The 27,900-nt window shown below is 38.9% G+C and overlaps 1 protein-coding gene across 6 annotated transcripts in view; it reads right to left on the bottom strand.

Annotated features, from left to right (window-relative positions):
• Positions 1-1,547: 1,547 nt before the first annotated feature.
• Positions 1,548-27,900, bottom strand: part of NEK4 (NIMA related kinase 4) — a 29,741-nt gene continuing 3,388 nt past the window's right edge. For 3 of the 6 annotated variants that reach the window (XM_054976950.1, XM_054976949.1, XM_054976944.1), the window contains exons 3-17: positions 26,959-27,156; positions 25,982-26,089; positions 24,605-24,759; positions 23,419-23,557; positions 20,319-20,735; positions 19,692-19,745; positions 18,327-18,482; positions 16,764-16,829; positions 16,143-16,283; positions 14,860-14,926; positions 13,265-13,371; positions 9,411-9,499; positions 4,661-4,860; positions 4,155-4,288; positions 1,548-1,969 (exon numbers count right to left, since the gene is read on the bottom strand). In XM_054976950.1, coding sequence (XP_054832925.1) covers positions 1,799-1,969; positions 4,155-4,288; positions 4,661-4,860; positions 9,411-9,499; positions 13,265-13,371; positions 14,860-14,926; positions 16,143-16,283; positions 16,764-16,829; positions 18,327-18,482; positions 19,692-19,745; positions 20,319-20,735; positions 23,419-23,557; positions 24,605-24,759; positions 25,982-26,089; positions 26,959-27,156 — 2,202 coding nt within the window. In that variant the 3' untranslated portion in view covers positions 1,548-1,798. The other 3 variants (XM_054976948.1, XM_054976946.1, XM_054976945.1) reach the window with 3 other exon arrangements.

Here is a 27,900-nt window from a genome sequence, read left to right on the forward strand (position 1 = left end):
TCTGGGAAAGTAATAGTTTACTAGGCTCAGGCTCAATAAACATTCGAGATGTCTTCGTGTGCCTCCACTACATGTGTCTATTTTCACATGGGAAGCTGTTAGCCTGAAACTGTCCCCATAAGAAAATCTCTAAAGTTGCTGTTAGAAACACAACAGATTTTAAGAATTTTCTTATAAACTCTCTCATACTAATGATCTAGAAGCAGTTTTAGGCTATCACTTACCTTGTAAGAATGAAATATAGTCACCAGTAGCGTTGTGATGGTTTGCCCTATACCGGGTACCACAAAGTCATGTCATGAGTTGCCCCAAATATTTGCTTTCTGCTTTTTCTCGTCTTTCATGACCTAATTTCATTTCTGCTTGTCCTCTCTCTTTTGAGAACATCAGTACTGAAAAGCTCTTACACTTCAGGCGTTATTTATTCTTAATGAGCTGGACATATGGTGGTAAAGCAATTGGTGCAATAAGCTTTATTCTGTAATTTTTGGAATGAGGGTTCCTAAGGGAAGATATTTTAAAGATTTTATTTTTAAAATTAAAAAGGATAGAATAAAAAGATGAGAACTCTAGCACATTTGAAGTATTTGAGGATAATAAATGCTACTAGATTAGTAGCATTTGGTACATATGCTGCTTTTGTCTGGATCATAACATATGTTCTAATAGCAAAACATTTTACCTAGCAGTAGTAAACAGCCTGATGTCCTGGAAAAATCACAATCTGGCATGATGGCAATAGCTGTCCTCTACTAATCCTGTATGGCAGTAGTAGATGAATTTATTGTATGTGGCCATAGGCCTTTACCAGTTAAAAACTTATTTACAACTCTAAAATTTCTAAAATTATCTCTCTCTCTAAAAACTCACATCCAGACACACAAATTACATTTCAACAGACTGCTTTTTTTAGAGCCACATTTGCTCTAATTTTTTTGGCGACTAGAGTAAAAAGTGCCATTCTGTTGGAAACAAGGGGATCTACATCTGATAGCATAAATTCTAGTTTTTCCTGTATGGCTGTATGCTGCTTTTCAAAATGAATGTTCTCCAGCCAGTTATTTAAACAAAGTCATGAAAAGAATAATTTTTAAAGAAAAATGCATGATGCTATTACAGCATCTTGGAGTGCTGAATTCTGTAATAGAACTGAAATGCCATTGTTTTGAATATCCATGAACTTATTTAAAAGTTATCTTGTATTTTTTTCTCTTCAACCTTTCAGCACTTGTGTCCCTGAGGACTGGGTGTTTAAAAAAAAAAAGGGGGGGGGAGACAAAACTTAAATGTCTATAAAAGTTTTGAAGTGCTTCATCCCTTTTAATGTAAATACTTCTCCTTAGAATCTTCCTTTCAAAGATTCTTTAAAATGTGTAAGAAAAATCTTCAGTCTGTTTCTAGAGGTAGTTACAGCAAATTTCTCAGTCCTTACAGAAATGGTACTCACACTATGAATCATGGTACTCACACTAAGAATTACTGTAAACCAAAAGAGCCACACTTACTTCCATCCCTAGCATGATGTCTGCTCTTTAGAAAGGCTCACAGCTTACTTGTTCTTCTGCCAGCAGCTGTTTCAAGGTGGAAACCACTTGTCAACTACAAACCTCAGGGCTTTCCCCACTTTCTTGAAACATGAGGCAGGTGCTTCATGTTTATTGTGGAACAGTGCCCAGAAGATTCACAGGTGCTCCTGTATCACTGAGTGAGTATCACTGCCCTATGAATTGGATCCAGTGGAAATTTCTACTAACAGGATGGAGTTTTGTGTGATTTTCATTAACTGTCCCATCCGCTGCTATTTTATTTCACCAGTTAGTTCAAATTCCCATACATTTTTTAAGAGAGAAATTTTTAAAAGCAATTCAGATGGTATACAAGCAGCTGTTGAGAAGTCTTTCAGAAATACAGTGAAGGATGACCCCTGGTGACATTCTAGTTTGTAGAAAAAAGTTTTAAAGTAGGAATCCTGCAACAAAGTAAGAATGGGACTGAATGTGGAAGATGTCACAGGCCAAAGAGAAAAGCAAGCAGCATAAATTAATTAGTAGAATGTGTACATTTTTCTTAACCTTCAAATCAAATTAAGTTTCTAAGCTGGTAGCAAAACATGGCCAATTAGCATTTCCAAACCAGCACAAAACGTAAGTGTCCTTTATGCCATTTCCATGCCAGAATGGCTGTTCCCAAGACTCTGTGGTCCTAGTGACCGACATCCAAAGTAGCAGAGTAGAGCTAGGTGAGAGAAACAGAACATTCTCATCACGCACGCTTATGCCTAAGGGTGAGTGGACCCCTGCAGGAATAGCACTGAATACATTATGAGGGGGATTGGTAAAAATCCTTCCCCTTGGCAGTGAAAAATGGGGTTTGACTATTTCTAAAAAAGAAAAGAAAAGTAATTTGAAGACTTAAGAATTTTATTTACAAAAAGTAATTTCATTACTTAAAAACATTCAGACAAGAGATAATACATTCAAAGCACCTGGGAGTAGGACAAGGTAGGGGTGATGGCCATAAAGATTAGGAGATATAATTTACATTATCAATTAAAACCAATTGATACTTAAGAATATGTAAGTTTCTGACTGTCAAGACCCTGAATCAAATAGCAGACTTTTAAAAAACTTCAGCTTGAAGCCACCTTGTGATGCTTTAGTTCTATAAAATTTAGAGACCTTGCATATTGCAACATCATCCTAGCTTGGTATAATAAGCTATTTCAACCTAAATAAAATACCAGAAAGTTGCAACCATTTACATTAGTGTATTTTATATTTTCTTTCCTAGTCAGGTTTTTGGCCCAAAGAAAAGGAAACTAGTTCATGGTAACTGAGCACTAGAACTATTCAGATATGTCATGGGGAGGCAATTCTTCATTATGTTTAGTATACTTTTGAACATACAGAAAAGTCTTCCAACCACAGAAATTTGGTAGTTGTCACAAAATGACTTTAAAAAATGGTCAGCTAAAGTAACCAGCTTTTCCCTATCTACAAATTGCTCATTTGTAATTTAGGATGCCACAGAACAGGGCTCAAATGCTGAATTATTTCTTGCCCTTCCTCCACTTTCCTCATATTATAATAACCTTTATATGGAAGAGGCAGTTCTGTACTCAAGTTACAATCCTGTACTTTTTACATGCAAGTACCAGTGGCAGTTAGCCATGTGTGGTCACATAAAATTGAGATTTCAAGTGTGCCAAACATTTCCTGCACTAGGCTTTCAACAAAGCTCTGATTTACAGACAGCTTATTCTATACAGGAAAATGAAAATCTGCTGAACCTCAAAGAACTCTTGAATAAAGTTTCGTTGTTTCCTTCAGGAATAAGTGGTTCAATGGCGGTATGTGTCAAAGCTTGATGTTGTCTTCTAAGAACTTTAAGTGACGGGCCTTTATGCTGTAAGAAGTGTACTTTTCTCCCATCAGCTCCCGCAAATACAGCTGTTCAGAAATCATTAAAAAAAATCAGCTACTTTAATTCCAAACATGAATGTTGCCAGTGAAATGTCTCATGTAGAATTCATGAAGAATATGCCTACCGATTTCAGGAAGTTTAGGCAGGCTTAGGCACTGAATTCAACTGGGTACAGTGCACCACAATTAACTTTGTGAAAAGCAGCTTTAATTTAAAAGGTACTGTGAACACACGATACTGAAATCACTGGCAACAATACAGTAGAGTAAAGTTATTTAAAACTATTTTGATGGGCTTAAACAAATTTAACTGTTGGACTGTGGCCAGTTTATCATCTGATTTGGAGCCAAAGATTTTGTTCAAGATAGGAAACCATGAAAACCAATGCAGAATTAATCTATGCCACACCTTCCTCTTTCAAAGAAAGCTACCTGCACTTAAAATTAATGGAACTAAATTTTCAGCTGACATTTTACTGATTTCAGTGGAATTTGAGGTAACTAGAGCAGCCTGTTCATAAAATCCTCAGCCATACCTATGATCATAGTCAGTAAAATTTGAAAAAAATTAGCAAAAATAATTTCCATAGGAAATTCCCATCCTAGCTGTTTTGAAAGCTAACACTATACCAAACATAAATCTACTTTTCTTTGTGATAATTGTCCACATTTCAAAAGCATGGGAAAGAAGTGAAAGCTTTAAACTTAGAAGTCTGAAGAATAATAACTCACCTCTCTCTTCTGTTCATCATCCTCCTCCATAACATCATACACCTTTTCCAGAAGTTTCACTCCAAGTCCTTGTACTACATCTGCCCTTAAGATTTCGATCAGTCTCCTGATTTTTTCAGGACCAGACAGAATATCTAAAACAGTGAGCATAATCAACATTCACAGTTATTTTGAGCTCTACTTTGAGTTCTGGCAGTTGAGCAGAAGCTAAATTGTGATTGTGGTATAACTCCCTTTCTTTCAGGTTCATCTCCCTTTTCCCAATACATATCGACAGTCTTCCCGGACTACTAAGCATGAGTTTTATCTATTACTAATCATTTATCTTAAATCCAGCAGACATGAGGTCTGGCATCTGTAATCATGTTGTAGAGGGTTTTTTATTTTTAAAACAGGGAAAATGAGCGCTCATGCTGTAGAGATGGGGCGATTTTGTAAAAGATTAATACAAACGTTCTGCACTTAAAAGCGAGTCTGAGGCCACTGTTTTCAAGCATGTTACAGACCTGAAGAAAATTCCTGAAATTGGAATGTGTCTGGTTCTTCTGATGCTTTCCCATGTAAGATAAGGGTGTCTCTGTATTTTCTATTAAGCATGAACTGTGATTCAGGAACTGGTACTGCAGATTGTTCACAATTTTCTTTATTGTCCATTTTCAGTGTTTGGGTCATCAACTGTACCAAATCATTCATTTCATTTGTTTTTCTGCCAAAGGAATAAAAAGCCTGTATAATTAAATTCTAACTTTTAGTTCATGGTTTACAAAAGTGTTGATGAAACAGTGAGCTATTTACATTTTAGTAAGCAGGGCTGGAACCGACATACCTGCGGGACCAACTCTCCCAATACGTCTCCTGGAGAGCTTTATGATCAGCTGATAAATAACTACTGGTGGTCCCCGGCCTGAGGGATGTTTGTTTGACCTCAACCAGGGCCAGGGCTTTCTCAACTCTGGCTCCAGCCTGATGGAACTCCCTCCCACTGGAGATTTGGGCCTGCAGGATCTATTGCAGTTCTGCAGAGCCTGCAAGATGGACATGTTCTGTGCATCAACAGGGTTGGAAATGTGGCTCCCAGCCCTGAGGAGGACATCATTGGCACCTATGCCGGTGGTGAAGAGCCTGAGTGTGGTCCTGGATGCTTCCTTGTCAATGGAGGACCAGGTCATGGCAGTTGCCAAATCTGCATTTTTCTACCTTCAACAGATCGGGCAACTTGTTCCGTACCTCTTGTCCAGCGACCTGGCTACAGTGATCCAAGCAACGGTCATCTCCAGATTAGACTACTGTAACTCTCTACGCAGGGCTGCCCTTGAGGTTGATCCGGAAATTACAGTTGGTCCAGAATGCTGCTGCATGCATCCTCATTGGGACGCCGGTTCGGACACATATAGGACCTGTCCTGTGCCAACTGCACTGGTTACCAAATGAATTCCAGGTCAAGTTTAAGTTTTTGACTATGACATTCTGCCCTCTCTACCCTACTGAGTCTCTGATGAGGTATATTAACTGCACACATTGCCACTTTGATTTGGTTTTAATTTTTATATCTTGTATTGATTTTATCTATTGATTTTATATTGTATTTTAAGTTACTCTAAGATTATTAATGTTGTTACCCACCCTGAGCCTACTCACAGGGAGGGAGGGCTAGAAATGCAATAAATTAAATTATGGTTGATACCTGACAGTGCCCCCCTCTGGCTGTTAGTGCCCCAACTATGCTGCCTGAGACTGATCATTTCCATCTTCTATTGTCTGGAGTTTATGGTTTTAATATAGCCTCTGACCTGGATAGCCCAGGAGAGCCAGATCTCAGAAGCTAAGCAGGGTCAGCCTTGGTTAGTAATTGGATGAGAGACCACCAACAAAGACCAAGGTCGCAGAGGCAGGCAATAGCAAACAACCTCTGTTAGTCTCTTGCCACAAAAACCCTACAAGGGGTCGCCATAAGTAAACTATGACTTGAGGGCCAAATTTCATTTCTGAGATGTATACTGATGCCTACTTATGTAATTTTGTATTTATTTATTGGTTTTATATGTTTAAATATGTATTTTAAATCTGTATTTAAATGTTTGCTGAGAGCCACCCTGAACCTGTGCACTGGGAGAGCGGGATATAAATCTAATAAACATAAACACAAACATCAATATAGCCAGGTATTTACAGCATATGCAAGGTATCTGGGGAAATGCAGGTGTAGTTTGACCAAAGCCCAACATGTGGCAAGGAGGAAGGGTACAATCCATTATGGATAGAAAAGTGTGGGTGCTTCATGGTGCCACAGGGAAATAAATATGTATAGACTAGAGTACATCTACTCAATGGCTAAATAATAAAGTAGGTTCAGTTTTGGTTGTTGTGGGTTTTCCGGGCTGTATTGCCGTGGTCTTGGCACTGTAGTTCCTGACGTTTCGCCAGCAACTGTGGCTGGCATCTTCAGAGGTGTAGCACCAAAAGACAGAGATCTCTCATACACCGTCTTTTGGTGCTACACCTCTGAAGATGCCAGCCACAGCTGCTGGCGAAACGTCAGGAACTACAGTGCTAAGACCACGGCAATACAGCCCAGAAAACCCACAACAACTATCGTTCTCCGGCCGTGAAAGCCTTCGACAATACATAGGTTCAGTTTTCTTTGTCAATCTATTTAAATTTCAACAAAAGGTACTGTTACTTCAAAATGAAATGCTACATAGGGGTGTGCACTAAACAAAAACCTGAGAAATCCAGATTCAAGTTTCAGGTATCCCAAAAAATCTAGGATCCCTGAAATCCAGGAAAGATTGATGTATTGTCGAAGGCTTTCACGGCCGGAGAACGATGGTTGTTGTGGGTTTTCCGGGCTGTATTGCCGTGGTCTTGGCATTGTAGTTCCTGACGTTTCGCCAGCAGCTGTGGCTGGCATCTTCAGAGGTATAGCACCAAAAGACAGAGATCTCTCAGTGTCACAGTGTGGAAAAGATGTTGGCAGGTCATTTATATCTACTCAGGAGGGGTGGGGTTGAGCTGAGTCATCCTGTAAGAGTTTCCCAGGGTGTGGAATGCTAATGGCGGGAGGCTTCACTGTATCCTGAGGAGGTTCTTTTGCATATGGATTGGTGCTTGATGTGCTAATCTTCTCTGCAGGGCTATTGTTGGGTATAGAATGCTTTGTTAGCCTAGTGTTTTTCAGAACTGGAAACCATGCTCTGTTCATTCTTAAGGTTTCTTCTTTCCTGTTGAAGTTTTGCTTATGCTTGTGAATTTCTTTTCTGTCGGGGGTGGTGATTGGAGTGGCTGAAAATCAGCAGTGGCTGAACATAGCCTAACTCAAACAGGGCACAGTATCTTATTCCAGGACACCAAAATACTGGACAACACTTCCAACTACTTTGAAGACTGCACAGGGAAGCCATTGAAATTCACAAGCATAAGCAAAACTTTAACAGGAAAGAAGAAACCTTAAGAATGAACAGAGCATGGTTTCCAGTTCTGAAAAACACCAGGCTAACAAAACACTCTATACCCGACAATAGCCCTGCAGAGAAGATTAGCACATCAAGCACCAATCCATATGCAAAAGAACCTCCTCAGGATATAGTGAAGCCTCCCGCCATTAGCATTCCACACCCTGGGAAACTCTTACAGGATGACTCAGCTCAACCCCACCCCTCCTGAGTAGATATAAATGACCTGCCAACATCTTTTCCACATTGTGACACTGAGAGATCTTTGTCTTTTGGTGCTACACCTCTGAAGATGCCAGTCACAGCTGCTGGCGAAACGTCAGGAACTACAATGCCAAGACCATGGCAATACAGCCCGGAAAAACCACAACAACCAGGAAAGATTCTCTGTTCCAGTTTGGCAAGATTAGAAAATTCCAGATTTGTCCAGCCATTATTCCCTATGGGGAAAACTATATGGGGGCTGGAGGAGGCATTTTTCAAGCAAACTCCATCAAATGTGCAGAGAACCTACTCCTGACTGTCCACTAAAGACCAACGTCAAACCAGAGAGTCATGTCAAAACAGCAAATTCCACCCAAAGCAAACTGAAGCAAGGGACACTGTGCAAATTAGTACAGCTGAAGCAGTGTTACTCACAGAAGCCAGGCAGATAAGGAAAGCTGCACGAATTGGCTACTCCTTACTCTTGCCTCCCTCCCCCTCCCTCCTTCCCCTCCCCTCTTGGAAAAAAAATTCAGGAGCCAACCAAGAGGCTGAAGCTGTATTTCCCAAATTTATCCAGGGGTTTTGGTCAATAGCCCAGATCAGATCCAAGATTCTCTAATTTGATCTGGAAAATCCGCATATAGCAGTCTCAGCAAAAAAAAATTTTTTTTTGTACTGGGTTCCCGGACCCAGATCACACACCCCAATACTACATATTTAACATATAAGGTAGCTGTTTTACGAAGACAATTCATGTATGTTTAATCTTAAGAGAGGATAATTGGTATTCTGGGCCAACAACATTTATATATTTTGAATGTTCATGTGAATATCTCAGTAGTGGTTCCAAACAACTAAATAAAAGTAAGTCAGTATTACAATGTTCATGTTACAAATTAATGACAGATGTTTAACTTGGACTACAAGAATAATAAATTGCCATCTAGCTGTGTACACAGTTTATATGAGACTTCAAACAGGAAATTTCCAGCTCACAATTATACTACACCAATTACCATGGTGACATGAGAAAGATTTAGATTTCAACAATTTGTGCATTAAAGTTCCATATTGGATAAGGGAAAATGGTAAATGCTGGGCTGAAAGGCAAGCCTGAATGAACTAGATGAAGATAATGGATTATGTTTCTCAAGAATCATCTTCGTAAGTAATTTTATTTGGTTAACGGTTTTAGTAAGAGATTATGTTGGCAATTTTTTAAAAGTCTGCTTCTACCAACAAGTAAATTCCTTTTGCAAAGTGGTTATCTACTTGATTTACAAGTTTCATTTTGTTGCCCTTAGCCATAGCTGAAGTGTATTGTTCAAGGTCACTGGTCACTTGGCATTAGTAAGGGCAGGTTCATATTCATAAAACACTGAAGCAAGAATTGAACATAATACACAGTAACTGGAGGCTTAGGAGGGGCTCTACAATTCTTAAAGTCCAACTATACACAAAATCCAGAAATAGTCCCTGAAAACTGTATTTTACTACAGTATTAACTAGGAAGTGCTGATACCAAAGCCCAAATTTGAATTTGTTGTGCAGATGTATTAATGTGCTGATGAGTACACACCGGACAGAAATCACTCACCCTTCTTTGCAGTCTCCATCTGATTTTTCTGTGGAGCTGGAAGAGGTGCTCAGCTCATCCTCACAAAAGCAACCAATTAAGCTTTTTTTCTATTGAAGAAAGAAATAGCTGTTTAACACAGGAAGATTTGTACAATACACAGTGGACACCATCCACTGAGAACATCTGCGGTGCATACCCCACTGAAATGAACATCCTTTTGCATCTCTATCATCTTTGTGTGTGCAAAGCACTCTAAGAAAACGGGGCACAAGTCCAGTTGCTAATCAAAGAACGGTGCAGAAAGCTGTATTGTTTGCCGAATCAAAATGTTTTAATATTTAAAAGAGCAACAACGTCAGAAATGTGGCAAAAGAAACAAGCTTGGAAATAAATACTTAGGAAGCTCATACACAATCCAAAGGACACTCAAGTAATATAAAAACCTATATGCATTGTGATTGAAGCCAATTGTTTTAGTCCTAAAATTAGCAGAGAGAATATAAGATTTTAATTTCTTGCTCTACAAGCAACTACTGACTTCGATTTTTTTCAAGTTAGAAAAGTTACATTTATGCAGTTAGAGAGTTTATTTATTTAGTGCATTTTTATGCTGCCTGTCTAGGGAACCTGCCCAAGATGGATTAGGAAATAAAACATAATAAAAAACATCACACAAAATAAACAAAGTTAATTAAAACTCAGAATTAAAACCCAGCAAGAGGGTAAGGTAATAACATTAAGTAGTTTAAAATGAATTCTAAACAATTTTCAGACTAAAAAGCATAGCGTTAAAATCAGTTATGGAATCTGAGCCATTCATTATGTGGTTTAACATGGTGAAGAAGGTTGCAATAATACCTGTGCCTTTGATGGAGGTCTACAAGCTATGTATCCTCCAGTTTCTAGGCACCAAATTTGAGAATCCCAGAAGCACTGTGATTTGTATGCAGGATAAGTTCAAGAAACCAATATGCACCCAACGGGACACTGGAGTGTCATGGACTTCCCTGGTATTGCATTGGAAGATGAGTCCTTATGATGCCATTGTGCCATTACTCCACCTAACATGAGTACTAACTGGTCTGTTCAGGCTAACAAAAGGCATCTGGACTGAGAACTCTGTTCCTCATTAGCCCTCTCTCTCCCAGGGCCAAGCAATCTGGAGAACTGGGCCTGAATGATGTAAAAATTGGGAGGGGGGAAGGAAGTAACAGCAGCAAGTATCTTTCAGAAGATTCCTAAGAGTTTTATTGGTTGGGGCTGTTCATCTGATATGTAAGTCTAATTCTATAAGCGTGTGGGTCAATCTAGAAGAAGCTGTTGGTTTATCTAGCTGTTTAGCTAGCCACCTATCCATTTGGCTGTTTATCATCATCTATGGGGGATTCCGCATGATCAATTTTGATCGGACTTTCTGAGCAGTCACGCCGCGGTGGAGTCCTACGAATCCACTTCTCCCCGATTCCACATTAGACTTTTGTTTCGCACATTTCATCAGCTCAAAGTCCATCATGCGGAATTTTTGACAGGATAAAAATCGATTCCTCATCGCTTTTCCCAGGGGAAGTGTCGAATGATGCACATCTTCATTTTTTTTTTCATCCCCCCCCCCCCAAACGTTGCTACACATAAACGTTGCATCAAATAAACATATTGGATAGGCCAGAGCACTTCCTGCCGATATTTTGGAAGAGTATTGGCTATTGACATTTGGAGGGAAAATTGTTACCAATGACCCCGCGTCTATCTTTCCCGCTTTCTTCGTGAGCAGTGTGGTTTAGTGATAGGTGTGTTGAGGACAGTCTCTTTCTCCCTCCATGAAATGCCTAGACCACTAGTTGAACGCTGAAGTCCCTCCATCACACTTTCACTCTACCTCAGAAGCTGTCAGCTGTCAGCAAGCAACAAGTAACAAATTTGGCGTGTTGTAAAATGGACCCATTATTGGTCAGCTGTTGTCATGTGACACAGGATATGTTTCTGCATAGATTTGTAGAAACGTTGCAATGTGTTTTTACATTTAAAAAAAAAAAAGAGGGGAAGGGAAAGGGTAGTGGGTGTAGCTTAGAAAACATGATTGGCCAATCAAATTAAGTTGATTCGAAGGGCGAGAGAAAAGGGCAAGGGTGGGGAGAACATCGGATAAAGAATTCCACATGATTAAAATCCCTAATCCGCTGCGCATGGACAAATAAGTCGGGGGAAAGTAGGATGGAAAAAAACCGGACAAAATGTGCAGTGACTTCGAATCTGCTGCTAGGATTGCCTTCCCACGTGTGGAAACACAAGAAAAAATTGAGGTCATTTAGAAGCTGAAGCAGGGAAAACCATTCGTGCGGAATCACCCTATGTCTACTTCTCTGTTTTCTCATGCTGTTAAGATAAATAATGAGCAAGCTTGTGCTACAATTTACGTATTTGCTGTATGCCTAGAAAAGAAATACTATCTATAATACTATAGGTATTTAATGTGTTCTGTAGAAAGTTAGCATTATTGTTTTCTTGTAGTCTGACCTGTAGGAAACTATTCTGGAATTTTAATAGTTCTAGTCTTTCTTTAGTTGTTAAATAATCTATGTGGTTATTGTGTGAGCAGGATTACCTTGGAACCCAGGGGACAGTGTTCTGGTAGTTTTGCCAGGTTTGTCGGAGGTTGCTCGGGATGCCAGGGGCTTGGGGGCATGGGGCTTGGGGACAACCTGCCCCCAAGCCCCATGCTACAATGAGGTGAAGCCAGTGTGAGATCAACTTGTCTGCAGCCCTGTTGATTCTACCAGTTGCCTAATCTACTTGTTGCTAAGCTCTTGGAACCTAGCTGCCTGAAACTTGAAATATGTAACCTGATTCTGAACTGTGACCTTGGCCTGCTTTTGGACTGTAACCTGAGAACCCTTGTTGTGGGACCTTGTTATTTCCCTGAACTAGGGGTGTGCAATATGGTATCATGAACTAGCAAAGCAGCTGGATTTATGATGGTCTGACATAATCCAGCTATGCCAGTTCACATGAAATAACCCCAGATCCAATTCAGGCAGCCAGACTGTTGATTGGATTCTTCAGCTGTAGCAGGCAGCCACAGGCAGTTGTTGCAGGTAACAAGTGAGAAAGCTACAGCACAAATGGAGTCAAGCTGAGCCCCACACTGCAACTGGAGAGCAGCACAAGGCTGGTGGGGTAGGAGGAGGCAGCAGGGAGAGTGGATTCCCATTCCATTCTTCCCCTCCACTCCTGCCCGAGCTCCAAAGGAGCACTTCAAGCCACTGTCACTGACCACCTTTTAAATTCTGCAGCTTGTCCCACCCCCTCCACACACATACCTTGCTTGGGATTCTCTGGTTCAACACTGGGATTCTCAGGTTTGGCATTTGTTCCCTTGCCACAGTTTGGTTTTGTTGAACTTTTCTGGTTAAGCTTGCAAGAGAGTTTTAATGTCAAACCAGAGAATCCCGAGCAAGAAGGGGGGCACAAGGTTGGGAGTTTAAAAGTCTGGAGGACACTTGTTCAGGGGCCTACAGAATTGGACCCCAGGGTCCAATACTCTTGAAATCTGAGGGGTCTTTACTGGACAGTCAGGAATAGGTTCCCTGCAAATATAGTGGAATATGCTTTAAAAAATAACCTCCAAACCTTCTGGACTATTTCCCCCATAGGGAACAATGGCTGGATAAATCTGGGTTTCTTTCCTGGATTTCAGGGATCCTGGGGTTGTTTTGTATCCCATAAACCTGGATCCGGATCACCTGGATTTTTTTGGGTGCATCCTCCTACTCAGAACTTGCTTCCAAACTGGTGGGTGGGACATGGAATTTAAGATTTTTGTTTTTAATACCCATGCTTTCAGGCATTTCTAAGAACACATGATTTCTGCTTACCTTGTAAATGCTTGGCTCAGAAGATGACTGAGCAGTTTGAATACCATCATCCTCTACCACTTTTGTTTCTGTTACTGCACTATGAGATGCTCTTCTCTTAACAGGCCCTGAAAGGAGGACAAATTGACAGAATTTGTAATTTACCTTTATTCTGATTGTGTGCAATGATCATGAAAGCAAAATCAATGTACTTTAAAAAGTTGGACCAAGTACAAACATGTATTTCTGTTTGCTGGGTCTGTTCACAAAATTTAGTCTAGATATCATGTTGATATCGTTCAACAATGCCCTGTTCTGAGGTTTTCAAAAAGTGGTGGCCATTTCATACCAAACTCAGGATTATACCCATTTACTTATGCCTTGCATTTGATGGTAGTTCTAGTCTATGAAAACATACTACAATTAGACAGCAATCCTAAACAAGTCAGTTACATGCTACTGTCTGAACATTTAGAGAAGAGTTGTGTGTGGAATCTATACGTCTGAAAACAAAGCAATAAATTTTCTTAGAAGACAACTGGAGAGCTTGTTCAAAATGTGTATGCAAGATTGTAATGTTTTGCCATATACACAGTTTGTGTTTTGTTTCTCATGGTTAATGTGGGAGTGTTGAATATTTGTTACTGTGATTTGAAATGCAGACCTTTGAAGCAAGGAGGAGGGGTCTGGATGGGTTAGTGAAAGTGTTCATTCTGTCTAGTTCAGTGAGTCTGTGTGGAAAAGCCTGAGTGAAACTGTGTGGATGAGAGGAGTGTTTAGTCTGTTACTGAAGAACTGAGGGAAATAAGTCTTTGTGACTGAGTCTGTTTATTATTTCTAGCCTAAGTGGCAAGGGCATGGAAAATTAGTCTTTGTGACAGGGGCACAAACATTTAAGAATATATTACTTATGAATCTATTCTGAAACCAATATGCTTATCTATATTTGGCAAAATATAGATTTTGAAACTAAATGAAACGAAAGCAAGTGAAATCAAAGCACCTTGCCCTCCTTTACACCAGCAGCCCGGCTTGCAGGCAGGCACTCACTCACTCACTCTCACTCTCTCTCTCTCTCACTCACTCAGGAGTCACAAATGAAAGTAAAGCAAGTGAAATCAAAGCAGCTTACCCTCTTTTACAAAGATAGGCCGGCTGCTGCCTCCGGTTCCTGCTGCTAAAGAGACAGGCAGCAGGGAGGCAGCGTTGAGGAAAAGGAATCACGTGGGCAGGGCCAAAACCCACGTGATCTCTTTTCAGAGCTACCAGAATGCTGTTCCAGCGCGTTCCCCCTCCAAATGAGCCCTGCCTTTTTGAAATATAGAGGAAGTCAAGGAGGCAACAATATACAGGTGGCACACAATGACCAAAATGCCACAAGTGGTGTTAGCAGTGGGATTCTAACCCCGAAGAGAAGGTGTTCTCAATGTTAAAAGCCTCAGTGAAGTAGAGAACACTTGACAAGGGGTCAGGGGGAGAGTGCTGGTTGTGACCAGAGCCTTCCTGAGGTAAAAGTTTAAGGTAACTTAAGGTAATAAAGTTCCCAGGTAGTGTAAAGGAAATACCACAAAGGTTGTGAAGGTTTTTTAAAAAAGAGGTACAGTGATGACCATTACCAGAAGGAAGCATGTCTTCCTGAGATTGCTTTAGTCTTCTTCTCTCTCGTGCTGACAGAGGCCGATCCTTTAGAACAAATAAAGGTAATATCAGTAACAATGTGTTTTGTTGTATCTGATGAAAAGGCACTGTTTTCACAAACACTAGCATGTATTCTACCACAGCACTGAGCAAAGTTTGAAGTCTTCCTGCAACTGAAGTGGTTCCTTCTTCACTAGAAGAGCCACTTAAGTTGGTGGAATGCTTCTTCAGCTAGAGTAGAAGATCGTCCTTCAGTCTAAGGTAGGATAGATGCTATTACCATAAGTGAAAACAAAGGTGTGACAAACAGGATTGGCTCCATCTCCACCTCTCCCGAGAAACAGCCAATGGTAACAGGCAGAATGCTGGGCCAATGAGTTAGTGTCCACTAAAGGGAAAGAAAGCTTTTGAGAGCTTGACGGAAAGAAGAGTTTTGACCCTGCTGAGGAGAAGCAGCAGAAATCTTGCTGGCTGATTCCAAATCTGTTCTGTTACACTGAAACATTCTCTGTTTAACTCCAATTTGTTTATTAGTTTAAAATCCATTCACTAGTATGATCCATCTTGTAAATTAAGTTCATTTTTGTTTTGTTTAACCCGGGCTGGCTTGAAATGGGTGACCGAGAGAAAACATCTCACACACAGGCTTGAAATGGGTGACCGAGGGAAAACATCTCACACACAGGCCTCAAACACTGCATGTTAAATCGGCCAAGTTTAAATAGTGGCAATGTATGAATAAAGACAGTAACCTCTAAGTTCCCTTTCCCTCCAATAGCCCTGGGCTGTAGCTGATTTAGGGAAGATAAAATACAAGGAACAAACTGCTGTCTGGTAGAGCCTCTAGAAGAGGAGAGAGGAAACACTGTGAGGATTAGGGTCAGGGCTCTCTGCATGCTATAGTGGAGGCAAGATAGGCCGCATGTGGTGGACCCATCCTTTACATGCCTGGGAAACCCCAAACCTGTGAAGGGAGGTTTAAGGTGGGTGGCAGGGTGTGTGAAAGACTGAGAGAGGGTTGTTGCCATAGAAGATTTCCTGCATTTTATCAGCTCATCACCCTTTTCTATGATATGTTTTTTCTACAAGGTTAATAAAGTCCTATATTGAAAGAATTACTACCATACTATAAAATGTTTGACAGCCTCATACTAAGCTAATCTAGTGGCACAATAGATCACTGGCTCTGTTTATACGTTAAACTGTGAAGTTCAAAGCAACTGACAAGTTAATAAAATATACATAAAGGCCTATAACAAACCTTAGAAGATGCTACCTCAATGCTGTTTGATCTGCTAATAGGCTTTGCAATCACAGCACTCTGTTTGCCTGCACTGTAGTTTCTTGTCTTCACATTCACATCAGGAAGAGAAGGTAGCGTTTGAGGAATATGAACTACGGCCTAAAAGGAAAAACTAACCTGTATAAAAAAGATCATTTCTTTTGCAAAGAAGCTAGTACTAGTCCTCATATTCTAGATATCAGGATTCATTAAGGCCTTATTCCTACCCATACTACAAAAACCAAAGATAACATGCTTTTATCAAGCAAGACATCCAACCCCATATTTCACATAGAGATTTTATAAATCACAGGGAATGCAATACATATTATCAAAATTTTATATTCTGTATAGCCATATTGTTATCCAGTTTTAAAGCAACACCTCTGTAAGAATGCAAGCATCCAAAAGAATCAGTTCAAGAACTTTGGTTTATTTTAAATGCAACGTACAAGTCTCAGTTTGTATACCCTTTGAGAGCCAATGTGATGTAGTGGTTATAATGTCAGACTAGGATCTGGAAGATTAAAGTTCAAATCCCTACTGCCATGGAAGCTTACTGGGTGACCTTGTGCCAATCACTCGCTAAGCCTAACCTACCTGACAGGATTGTTGTGAAGATAAAACAGAGGGGATGACAGCAATGTTGTAAGCCAGTCTGGATCCCTACTGGGGAGAATGGCGGGGTGTAAACAAAGTAAATAAATAAAAGGTTGAACTAGGCACACTAATTACATATACACAGTTACTAGTTAGTCTCTTTCCTGAGATGTGGAGTTAAATTGACCCAGAGAATTGGACAAGATTGATTAAACTTGATCTTGAGTCTTCTCATGGTCCATGTACTCCTCAGTCTTAACAAGGTCAATCGCCTTGTAGTGCTTCATGCTCCTCACCAGTACTTTTTAGTAAATTGCATGTCATATTCTGGCAAGAGGGGGACGTGGGAGAACTCATGGGGGAAGGGCCATCCCATCCCAACCACCTTCACTTCTTCCTCTCTTGCTCCTCCCCAACCTTCTATTGCTGCTTCCCACCCACCCCTTCTCTCTATTGTCCCTCTACTGGAGTTTTTTCAGTGGCCAGAGGCATAGGAAAGAAAATGTGCAGGATGCAGAGTGAAAAGTGTGCCTGCAAGCTCTGTGCTCCAAGCTGCTGCAGGTAAGCTGATGGGCCTAAGAAGACAATAAATTACCTCAGACCCAGACACCCCCTCAGCTAAGCTTGGGGATCAGGGGACGAGAAAAGAGAGAAAGCAGCAGTGATGTGGGGAAGGAGAGCCTTTTTCTTTCCCAAGCCTCCCATCATCTCCCCCTTGGATCTACAGTCTCTCTCTCAGTTCCTTCCTCCACTTGCCCCCTGCCCTTCTCTCTCACCAACAAGGTGTCAGTGTCTCCCTCTCTCTTTCTCTCCCAAATCTCACCTCCCTCCTTTTTCTAGCCAATATAGTCTCTCTCTTCCTCCCCACTCAGGCCTGCACATTTCTTTCTTGCTGGCACTGTCTCTGTATCTGTGCATCCTCTCTGTTTTCCTGCTGCAGTCTTCTCTCAGACTGCTGCCTCCAAGATGTATAATTGCTTATCAGGATTCCTAGGCACCACCCTTAACTGCAACTGAAATCTTGTGATGCTACGTTGTGGGATGAAAAAAAACAAACTTGTTCCCTTTGCCTTTTTTATTTGTTTGCTTTTAAATTCTTCTGCAAGCCTGGGTACTTTCCCCAGATCTGGTTTTTTTTTAAAAAAAAAAAAAAACCTTGTCTGTATATGGTCCTATTTTGTGGATTTTTCTATCTGCATTTTAAAACCATGCTCAAAATAAAATATGATGATGATGTTGGGGTCATTTTATCAATTGAATATATACAGTGAAATATATATTATATGATGTATTTTTAGCTTATTGTAATCCACCCTGAGCCCGCTTGCAGGGAGGGTGGAATAAAAATCTTAAATAAATAAATAAATATGTTCTACTAACAAAGGGAAATACTTAATAAAAATAGTGGTTGTTTTCTTGGCAAAGAGTAGCAAGTTCAGTGTAATTGCCAAGATTTTTTATTTCTATGACTTATTATGAGGTCTCTTTGATTCCCATATAAGACGAGAAAAATATATTATATAGTGAAGGGGTGGAGCATCATGTTTTTCTAATTATTTGTACCTTTTCTGAAGAGCCAACTAACTGTTGTTTTTTCTTATGTCGCCGTTGTCGTGACAGGGAAGGCTCGTGCTCAGATCCTTGGGGCTGAAGGTAATGGGCACTTTCATTCTGAATTTTACCGTTACTTTCTGCTGGGTTTTCATAGAAGGCCCGATCCTAAGAACACAAAATGCAATATATGCTTTCCAGATTCAAATATACATACACACTAGAAAATATCCTTAATTTATAGGTATCACCTCTTAATTGTTGTTATAACCAACATTACATTTATGTAGTCAGTACTCTATTAAAACATTCTGCATTACCTGAAACTTTTTCCAAATGTTTAAAATACAAAGTCCAAAATCCTAGATTGGCTGTTGACACTTGTTAATTTATATTATAACCATCCACTATTATCAGAGTTTAGAGTCATATGACACCAATATTGCTATGTGTTTTAAATCACTGAAATTGTTCACTCCTGTGTTAAATATCCTATAAGGGGTACAGTAATCTATCTGTCCGCTACTACCTCCTCTTTTTGTATGCTGACAGGCAGGAGTGCAGGACTGCCCATCTTGGAATGGTTTTATTGATTGCTGTTTTTATGCTGTGTTTATTGTTTTTATGTTGTATTTTAATCAATGCTGTACCTTGCCCTGGCCCCGCTTGTGGGGAGGACGGGTTAAAAATGTAAAAAATAAATAACAGGTGTGTGTGTGTGTGTGTGTGTGTGTGTGCGCCCGCGCCCGCGCACACGCACGCACATCTGGTGGAGCCACTGGAAAGAGGAGAGAAAGGACCTAATGTGGATTTGGGTCAGGGCTCTCTACCTGATAAATAGAGGTTAGACAGGTGGTGTGTCGTGACTGCCCTTAAGTGTCTGGGAAGCTCCGAACCTATATAGGCATGTTTATGGTGGATGGCAATGTGTAAGAGAGTCACAATGCCCTTGCATACCTTTCACTGAATTTAAAATAGAACACAGTCCTGGTTATGTTTTTACCCCATAAAATTTACACTTTTCAATGAATGCAATGAAACTGTCATGTTGGATATTTAAAGTTGAACCTAAGCCATTTCCAGTTCTTTGCATTGTGTCTTATCGCCTACAAAACACAAGGTTGCCACCACATTAATTGCTCCCAGTTCACTCATTTGCCCAACTCCTGTTTACTCTGAAATGGCCTAGGGTGGCCATTTTACAAGCTGCACATTTCCTAAATGTACTTTTGTACCATAGCACTGGCCAACATCCCCATGTTATGGGTACTGTAGAAGATACAGGTACCTGAGATCCCTCTACAGAACTCTTCCCTCCAGGAAGTCACTAGCTTGAGTATCACATGCCTTGCAGAAATGTAAATTTTGAACACTTACAAGAATTACTACAGGAATATATGGTGCCAGCAATTTCTCAGTAGAATCCAGATTCTGGAAAGAGAGATTAATACAGCAACAGTCGCATCAAACTATTAAGTGTGTAAAAGCATTAGCTAAATGATAGAAAAAAGAGAGAATTTATACTGCAAACAATGGCTAGGATCTAAAGAAGGTGGAAACCAATGCTGGGTGGGTACCCAAGAAAGCTTTGAGATTCCATTTGCTATAAGACAAACCACTTTGGAAAATTTTTTAAAAATTCAAAAGCACTTTTTGATATGGTATAAAGGGCTGCTTACTCAAAGCCTCATATACAGCCCTCATGATTTTTTAAATCAGATGAACATTGCCTGTGATCAAGGATTTGCCCTGCCCAATGCAGTTACTTACACCCAGCCCCACCCCAAACAGTAAAAGGCACAATAGGAAAACAAAAGGTTTGGGACAATTGGCTCGCTCAAGTTTCTAAGATCTTGCAGTATTCTAGAGGGAGAGATCTGAATCAAGGAGAAATGACTCAATGATTTATACCCCTCACAATTTCTCACAGGCTTCCAACTTGTTGAGCTTTGCAATTTCTAAAATATTCCATTATTAAAGCATGTATTATGAGAAAATAATTACTTGATCACTTGTGTTTTGAGCCTCTGAAATAGGCTGCAGAAGTTTCATGGTGTCATTGCTATCATCCACTTCATCAACAAAAGTCTTCTTAAAATCTACTTTTTCTGTCCTGGAATACAGCGTTGTAACTTTCTGCGATTTTTCTTCCTTAAATGGTGGGCCATTTATTGCTGTTTCAAACTCTGTTTCACTAGGAATACTTGAATATCTGTTTTTGTTGTTCTCTACTAACTTTTCATTTTTTGACTTCCCCTTTTCCAGTGGAACAAGAACTATATCCACTTTGCTCATTGTTGCTATAGAGACATCTGTGCTGTTCAAAATATTGTTGTTTATACTTTTTTCAGACTCAGTAGCCAGTTTTCCTGAGGGAGAAACTTCATAGGTTTTATTGTTAATTAAACATTTCTCTTCATTCTGTAAAAAACATCAAGGAGAATTAAGTGATTGATTTTACGACCAATTTTTACTTTTAAAAGCAATGTAAGAACTCAACAGGATTAGTGCTATCACAAGCAGATGTCTGCTGCTTATACGTGGAATATTTTATACCTTACAGGCAGAGCACAAAAAAAAGTAAAACCAGATCCCAAATTGTTTTGTTTGCACAGGTTTTTGTGCCAACAGAAGCATGAAAACTACTGCAGAACCATCCTGTTATATCAAAGCACACACCCATTTGCTATTGCCACAATACAGTCCTGGTAGCTACCTTTGTTTCTTTTAAATTTTTTCTTTATTTAAACTATAAACCATACACCATAACATAATAAACAATAAACATAGAGAATAAGAAAAAAAACACAATTCTAAACATGACACACTAACAATACATATATCTATATAATTAAAAGGGAAAGGGAAAAGAAAACAACAACAACAAAACCCTAGGTTACACTACAGGTTGAGTTCCGATTTTCTCCGCAACAAGTATATATCATTTCTAGAGTCACACTTATTCTAGGGTAGTCACAAACCCCTTCTTTTTTCTATTGTTCATGTTTCTTAATCCATAAATGCAGATGTCATAAAATCCTTGTTATCCATTTCATGCAAAAAGTCTATTAACCGTTTCCATTAAGTCAAGAAGTTAACTAATGTCCTTTCTCTAATCAATGCAATAAGTTTTGCCATTGACGCAAACTCCAAAACTTTTGTCAACCATTCCTCCACTGTAGGCAATGTTGTAGTTTTCCACTTTTGTGCATAAAGTACTGTTGCCGCTGTACTAAAGTATAAAAACAGTGTTCTAAAGCTTTTTTCCAACTGGCTGTCCGTTACTCCCAACAGAAAAGTCTCTGGTTTCAGCTGAAGTTTAATCTTCAAAATCTTCTGAATTGATAATTGTATCTGCAACCAAAAACTCTTTTGCTTTCTTACATGTCCACCACACGGATAGTCGTGAACGAAGAGTTAACTAAACCATGTGGAATACAAAGAGGCACAAGACAAGGGTGACCGTTATCACTTTTGTTATTTATACTGATGCTTGAAGTTTTGAATAGGGACATAAGACAAGATAAGAGAATTCGAGGTGTTAAGGTGAAACAGGAGAACTACAAACTGAGAGCCTTTGCAGATGACTTGGTGTTGATTTTGGAGGACCCTTTGAACAGAATTGAAACTCTAATGACAAAGTTGAAAGAATTTGGTATAGTGGCCAGTTTTAAGGTTAATAAGCAGAAAAACAAAGTCTTAACTAAAAATATGAAAATACAAGATCAAATTAAACCCTGTTTTGCTCTCAAGTTTAAAGTTGAAAAACAGGTAAAATATTTGGGTATTACTTTGTCAAATATGAACTGTATGTTATTCCAAAATAATTATATTAAGACTTGGAAAGAAATTAAAAGGGATATGTTAAGATGAGATAAAATTCAATTATCGCTGTTGGGAAGAACAGCTACAATTAAAATGAACGTCTTACCTAGAATGTTATTCCTATTTCAGACAATTCCTGTATTGACAACAGAGGTACCATTTAAGCAGTGGCAGAAGGATATATCGAGATTTATATGGCAAGACAAAAAGCCAAGAGTTAAATTTAAGGTTCTACAGGATGTAAAAGAAAGAGGAGGCTTTGGCCTCCCAGATTTGAGATTATATTTTGCAGCTAACTTTTGGTTTGGATGAAGGAATGGATACTGTTAAAAAATAGACTATTACTGGACCTGGAAGGGCATGATCTAAAATTTGGGTGGCATGGGTATCTATGGTATGACAAAGTTAAAGCCAACGCAGAGTTTAATAATCATTATGTAATGCGTGCAATCATGAGAGTATGCAATAAATACAAACTTAGGTTTTGTTCAAAAATACCTCTCTGGCTGTCATCACAAGAAGCTCATTTTAGAAGGGAAATGGTTAGTCCACCTAAATGGTTAACTTATCAGGATTTATTGGAATTCTCTCAGGACCAAGTTAAAATTAAATCAAGAAAGGACTTAGCAGCAGAAGGGCATGCCTGTCAGTGGTTTCCATATATGCAAATTTTGGAAAGATTCAAATTAGACAAGAGTCATTATGACTTTGAGAAATCTAAAACTGAATTTGAAATAGCCCTTTGTACAAATGATGAACGTGTTGTTTCTAAAATGTATAAACTTTTGTTGAGGTTTGAGACGGAAGAAGAGCAAGTAAAAGAATGTATGATTAAATGGGCGAAAAATTGTGGACACGATATATTAATGAAGCAATGGTAAAATATGTGGACAAGAGGGCGGAAATTTATATTAAGCTCCAGTATTAAAGAAAAATTTTACAAAATGACGTGTCGTTGGTATATGACTCCTGAAAAATTGGCTAGAATGTATAAGGGGGCGTCAAATGAATGTTGGAAATGTGCCAGTCCTGGTAGCTACCTTTTGACCACTCACCCTTCTTTGGATATAACCTAACATGTTTTTTAACACTGAACTGTTATAGAAGTTCATGCCAAAAGCTTTCATAAAGAGAATCATGACACATGACTTGATTGCATCCAAGACACCCTGAGAATCTTGGCTCAAATAAAAGCTTTAATCCATTTTATGCTATCCAAATTGCCAACAGCCACTGAATTATCAGAAATATTCTAAGCATTGAACTAAAAGTAACTTACTCCATTAGATTTTCTTAAGTGCTCGCCAGGATGTTTCTGGGATATTATATTTCCATTTTTCATTTCAGCATTCCCTGAGGTTACTGCAGAACTTTGGGGCTTCAAATCAGACATTTTCTTATGATTTTTGGATGTTTTTCTTCAAGGCAAAAGAAGCAGTTACATATAAAGGTATTGCCAAGATTTAATTATTTTAAAATAATATTTAGTTTGCTCCATCTTACAGTCAAAGCTCCCAATATACAGACTTAAAAAGCATGGTACATGCAAAGTATGCATCTTTGCTAACCCACTACTTGCTTATCATACCAACAAAGAAGCACACATCAGGTCCAGAATGACTACTCTTAAGAATTGCCTAGCTAGGTTAATGGTCCATTCACCCCAGCATGGCCAGCATTAACCACATACCCAACCATGCCCTACTTCCCCCCCCCCACTTTCCAGCAATCAGATTTGCTTGCTCTAACACAAATAAAACAGTCATCAAAACTAATATCAAGTAATAAACCTATATTTTGTAAGGTAAAGCACCAAGTCATTACTGACCCATGGGGGAGGTTGCATCACAACATTTTCTTGGCAGACCTTTGTTACGGGGTGGTTTGCCATTGCCTTCCCCAGTCATCTACACTTTACCCCCAGGAAACTGGGTACTCATTTTACCTCAGAAGGATGGAAGGCTGAGTCAACCTTGAGCTGGCTACCTGAACCCAGCTTCTGCCAGGATCGAACTCAGGTTGTGAGCAGAGCTTGGGCTGTAGTACTGCAGCTTACCACTCTGCGCAATGGGGCTCCTATATTTTGTAAAGCATCTAAATTAGTGGCTATCATAAGTGACAGTGAATTCTATAAGTTAAATGTGTTTTATTTTAAAAAGTACTTCACTTCACACTTGAGAAATTTCTCAAGGGAACCATGTATAATTATGAAATCTAAAAATATTCTTCCATTTTGCAGATACCTCTTCTGCACAGAGATAAACGTTTATCCAAGAAGCACAGCAAAATAAAGAGTACATGGTTATTTTAATTATTCCCAGGTATGTTGCCCTCCCCATGTGAATCAAAAAAATTTAAATGGGGAGGAAGACCCATGGGTAAGGTAGATGTTTCTTCAAACTTGCAAGAATTGCTAGGTTTGGAGAAAAACCTGTTTGGGGAGGGGGGATTTAAATACATCTTACGCTTTTGTGGCCTCCAGAAACAGAGAGATTTGGTGTTTGATATATGGTTGCCTCAGTATGCTTCTCACACTCGGTCTTTCTTCTGGCTTTTTACTAAGCATAGTTCTTATGAGTTCTTTCAGCTGAATACTATAATCTTTTGGCATTGGTGGCAGCTGTTAAAAGAAGAAAATGTGGCACAATAAGAATCATTAAGCTACTAAAAATCATAGTAAGAAAACTTGCATGTATTTAAGCCTGCAATATCACCATCACATATTAACATATATGAGCAAGCGTGGGCGTGCATCTTTAAAGTAACATTTTATTCAGAAAAGCAGTTCTTGTTCACATAGGAGCCTCTGAAGGAGAGTGGGAATGGGCTTTCAGCCTGCAGATATTTATACATCATACATTCCAAATTAAATTAAAGACTACAGGAAAAAAGTACAGCCATTGGGCTAAATCAACAATCAGGCCCCTGTTCATATGGCATACTTGTAGTGTCTTATATGTATAAGAACAAATTGTGTAATCTATTCTCAGAAATTGAAGCTTATAGTTCATGCTATTTTCTTCTATGTGCGCGAGAGTCCTATTCACATGCATCAGCTGCACCAAGAGAATGGGCCAGCTAGCCCAGTCACGATCCCACCACTATGTGTAATTACAGTATCTATTTAGGGCTACTTACTGTCCTTTCTAAAAGTAAATTGCAGACTTTTGTTGACTTCTAAAATACTGTGCTTTTTGTTAACATTTTTATTTATTTAAAATATGTATTAGCCACCTTTCCACCAAAAAGGAGCTCAAGACGGCTTATAGTATAAATTGTTTACAATATGAAACAAATAATGATGAGAATATAAACAATCAAATAGTATTTATGTATTTAAAATATTAACTTGATTAATGTTGATAATGTCATATCATTAATGCTGATAATGTTGTAGTGCTAAAATTAATCTAGGAAAACTGCATCCTGGTAAAGTCTTTGTTAATTTTACCTGGAGACAAAACACTTTAAACCAGCCTGTACCAACTACTTCCTGTGAATCTGTTTTAACCATATGTCGATGTAATCATATGCATCTATGGAAAAGGCAGGGTATTATCTGAACCTCAGACGACTAGTTAAAAATTGCAGATTTAAAACCCAAAACCTTGGAATGAGTTTATTAACCCATGTACCACATCAGTGGCATCTTATAAGAAATACACCTTAGATTTCATACTGGAAAGGATACAACACTTCTTTTTTATATCCTGAGCATTCCATGATATGAAAGAAAAGGAGCAACTTCCACACACATGAAGCTCAATATATATATACTGAGCCCTAAGGCATCTGGATTGGGATCCATGTATGCCATAGCAAAACTTATACAGAAAATTTACCTTTCCTTCAATAATTCGATAAACTAATGAATTCATGTCTTTAGCGTTGAAAGCATGCTTCAATGTCGCCATTTCATAGACACAGCAACCCAAAGCCCAAACATCAGACTGTAGAAGTAAAAAGAGAAAATGTAAGAAATACGTTCTGAAAACTCTTTGTAAAGAACCACACCAGCCGCATCTACATTTAAGGCTGAGGCAAGAGCACTATAATAAAATAAAACTTTTAATATCACACTATAGGGACCAGTACAGAAAATTTATCATGGTACAAATATCACTGATATTGAGATTTAAAAGTTCATTACATATGAAGAAAGTTAGAGTAAGAAGAAAATCCACTATTTAAAATCATCCAAATTTCAAATGTCTGTTTTAAAATGATTTTGAATCATCCTAATTCAAAAGAGGTATGAAATTTCCCTACCAACTCTCCTGGTCACTTGTTGGGGAACCATATTGCATCTCAAGTAAAATACTTGAACTTTGAATCTTATGGCGTGATCTGCACTGAAACACTAATTAATATACTCATAATTCAAATGCATCCTAACGCTGAATAAACAGCCCACATAAAAGAGCTGGATCAGGAAGAAATTCCTGTCGCTTAATTTCTTACAGGATTCCTCTTTCATCGATGGAAAAGCTGGTAGGATACAATCCTATAACTACAGCTTAAAGAAAAAATAACAATAATAAATTCTAGGCCCCAAGCTTGTAATAGTAAATCACACTGATTCAACTAAAATAATTAGTTCTCATTAAGAGCCAGCTATGCTAACTGACACTTCAAATTACAGATCAGACACAACCACCATGAGATGTGTACTAATACACCATGAGATGTGTACTAATCAGACACAAGCACCATGAGATGGAAAAAAATGCACACGTCTCACTTGATAGTTCAAGAGTGATTGAGACTTATGAAACATGAGGAGTGTTGAAATAATGAATCAGTAACTAATATACTTTACCTTATAATTGTAAGGCTTGTTTGAGAACAACTCAGGACTCATATAGTACGGTGTGCCTATGAGAGTACTAGCCATGTCATACTGATTTTCCAACACTCTGGCTATTCCCAGATCTCCCACTTTGATAATATTTGAACGTGTCAGGAAAACATTTTGAGTTTTGAGATCTCTGTGTAGAATGTGCTTTTCATGCAAATACTGAAAAATATAATATTGGCAGTCACAAGGTGTTGTCATTTGACAAGAAGCAGGCAGTATCATTTAATGTACTTGAGCTATCTTGAGCGTTTTTAAAAAGCTGGATCCAAATATTCAATTAAATAAACCAAGTCAAAAGCATGCAATAAGGCTGCATAAACACAAAAATTATATTGCAGTGAAACACGACATTAAACTTTTTTAAAAAAATAGGTAGAACATAGGGTTTGGATTGGTGAGATCTTGTTTCAAATTCTAGCTGAGCCTTGATGCTCATTGGATGGCTTTGGGGGAGTTGCTATCTCACACTTTCTGACTTACTTCAAACAGTTGTTTCAAGGATAAATTTCTCTCACATGTGATACCAATGGGAGAGAGGAGAACAGTAGGATATAAATATTACTAATAAAGCAATCTATTTAAAAATTTATATCCTGCCTTTCCCCTAAAAGACTCAGAGTATTAGTACAAATATAGCAAAATGCATCAGTAATTCAAACTAAACCAAATATTAAAACACAACCATATTTTGAATAGGGATGCCACGAATTTTGCAGTGAACCTGTTCAGCAGCTGAACACATCATGTTTGATACTCACAATCAGACTGAGTTGACCAAGGATAAGTATAGCTGACACTGAACAGCCACCAAGTAACTTTGCAGCTGCCTGTTAATCAGAAGCTGATCTTTTGATTAGATGGGAGTTAAGTTCTGATCTCCCAGCACTGCCCTGTACCTTCACC

This window comes from Eublepharis macularius, chromosome 4 (assembly GCF_028583425.1).
Source record: "Eublepharis macularius isolate TG4126 chromosome 4, MPM_Emac_v1.0, whole genome shotgun sequence".
NCBI lineage: Eukaryota > Metazoa > Chordata > Lepidosauria > Squamata > Eublepharidae > Eublepharis > Eublepharis macularius.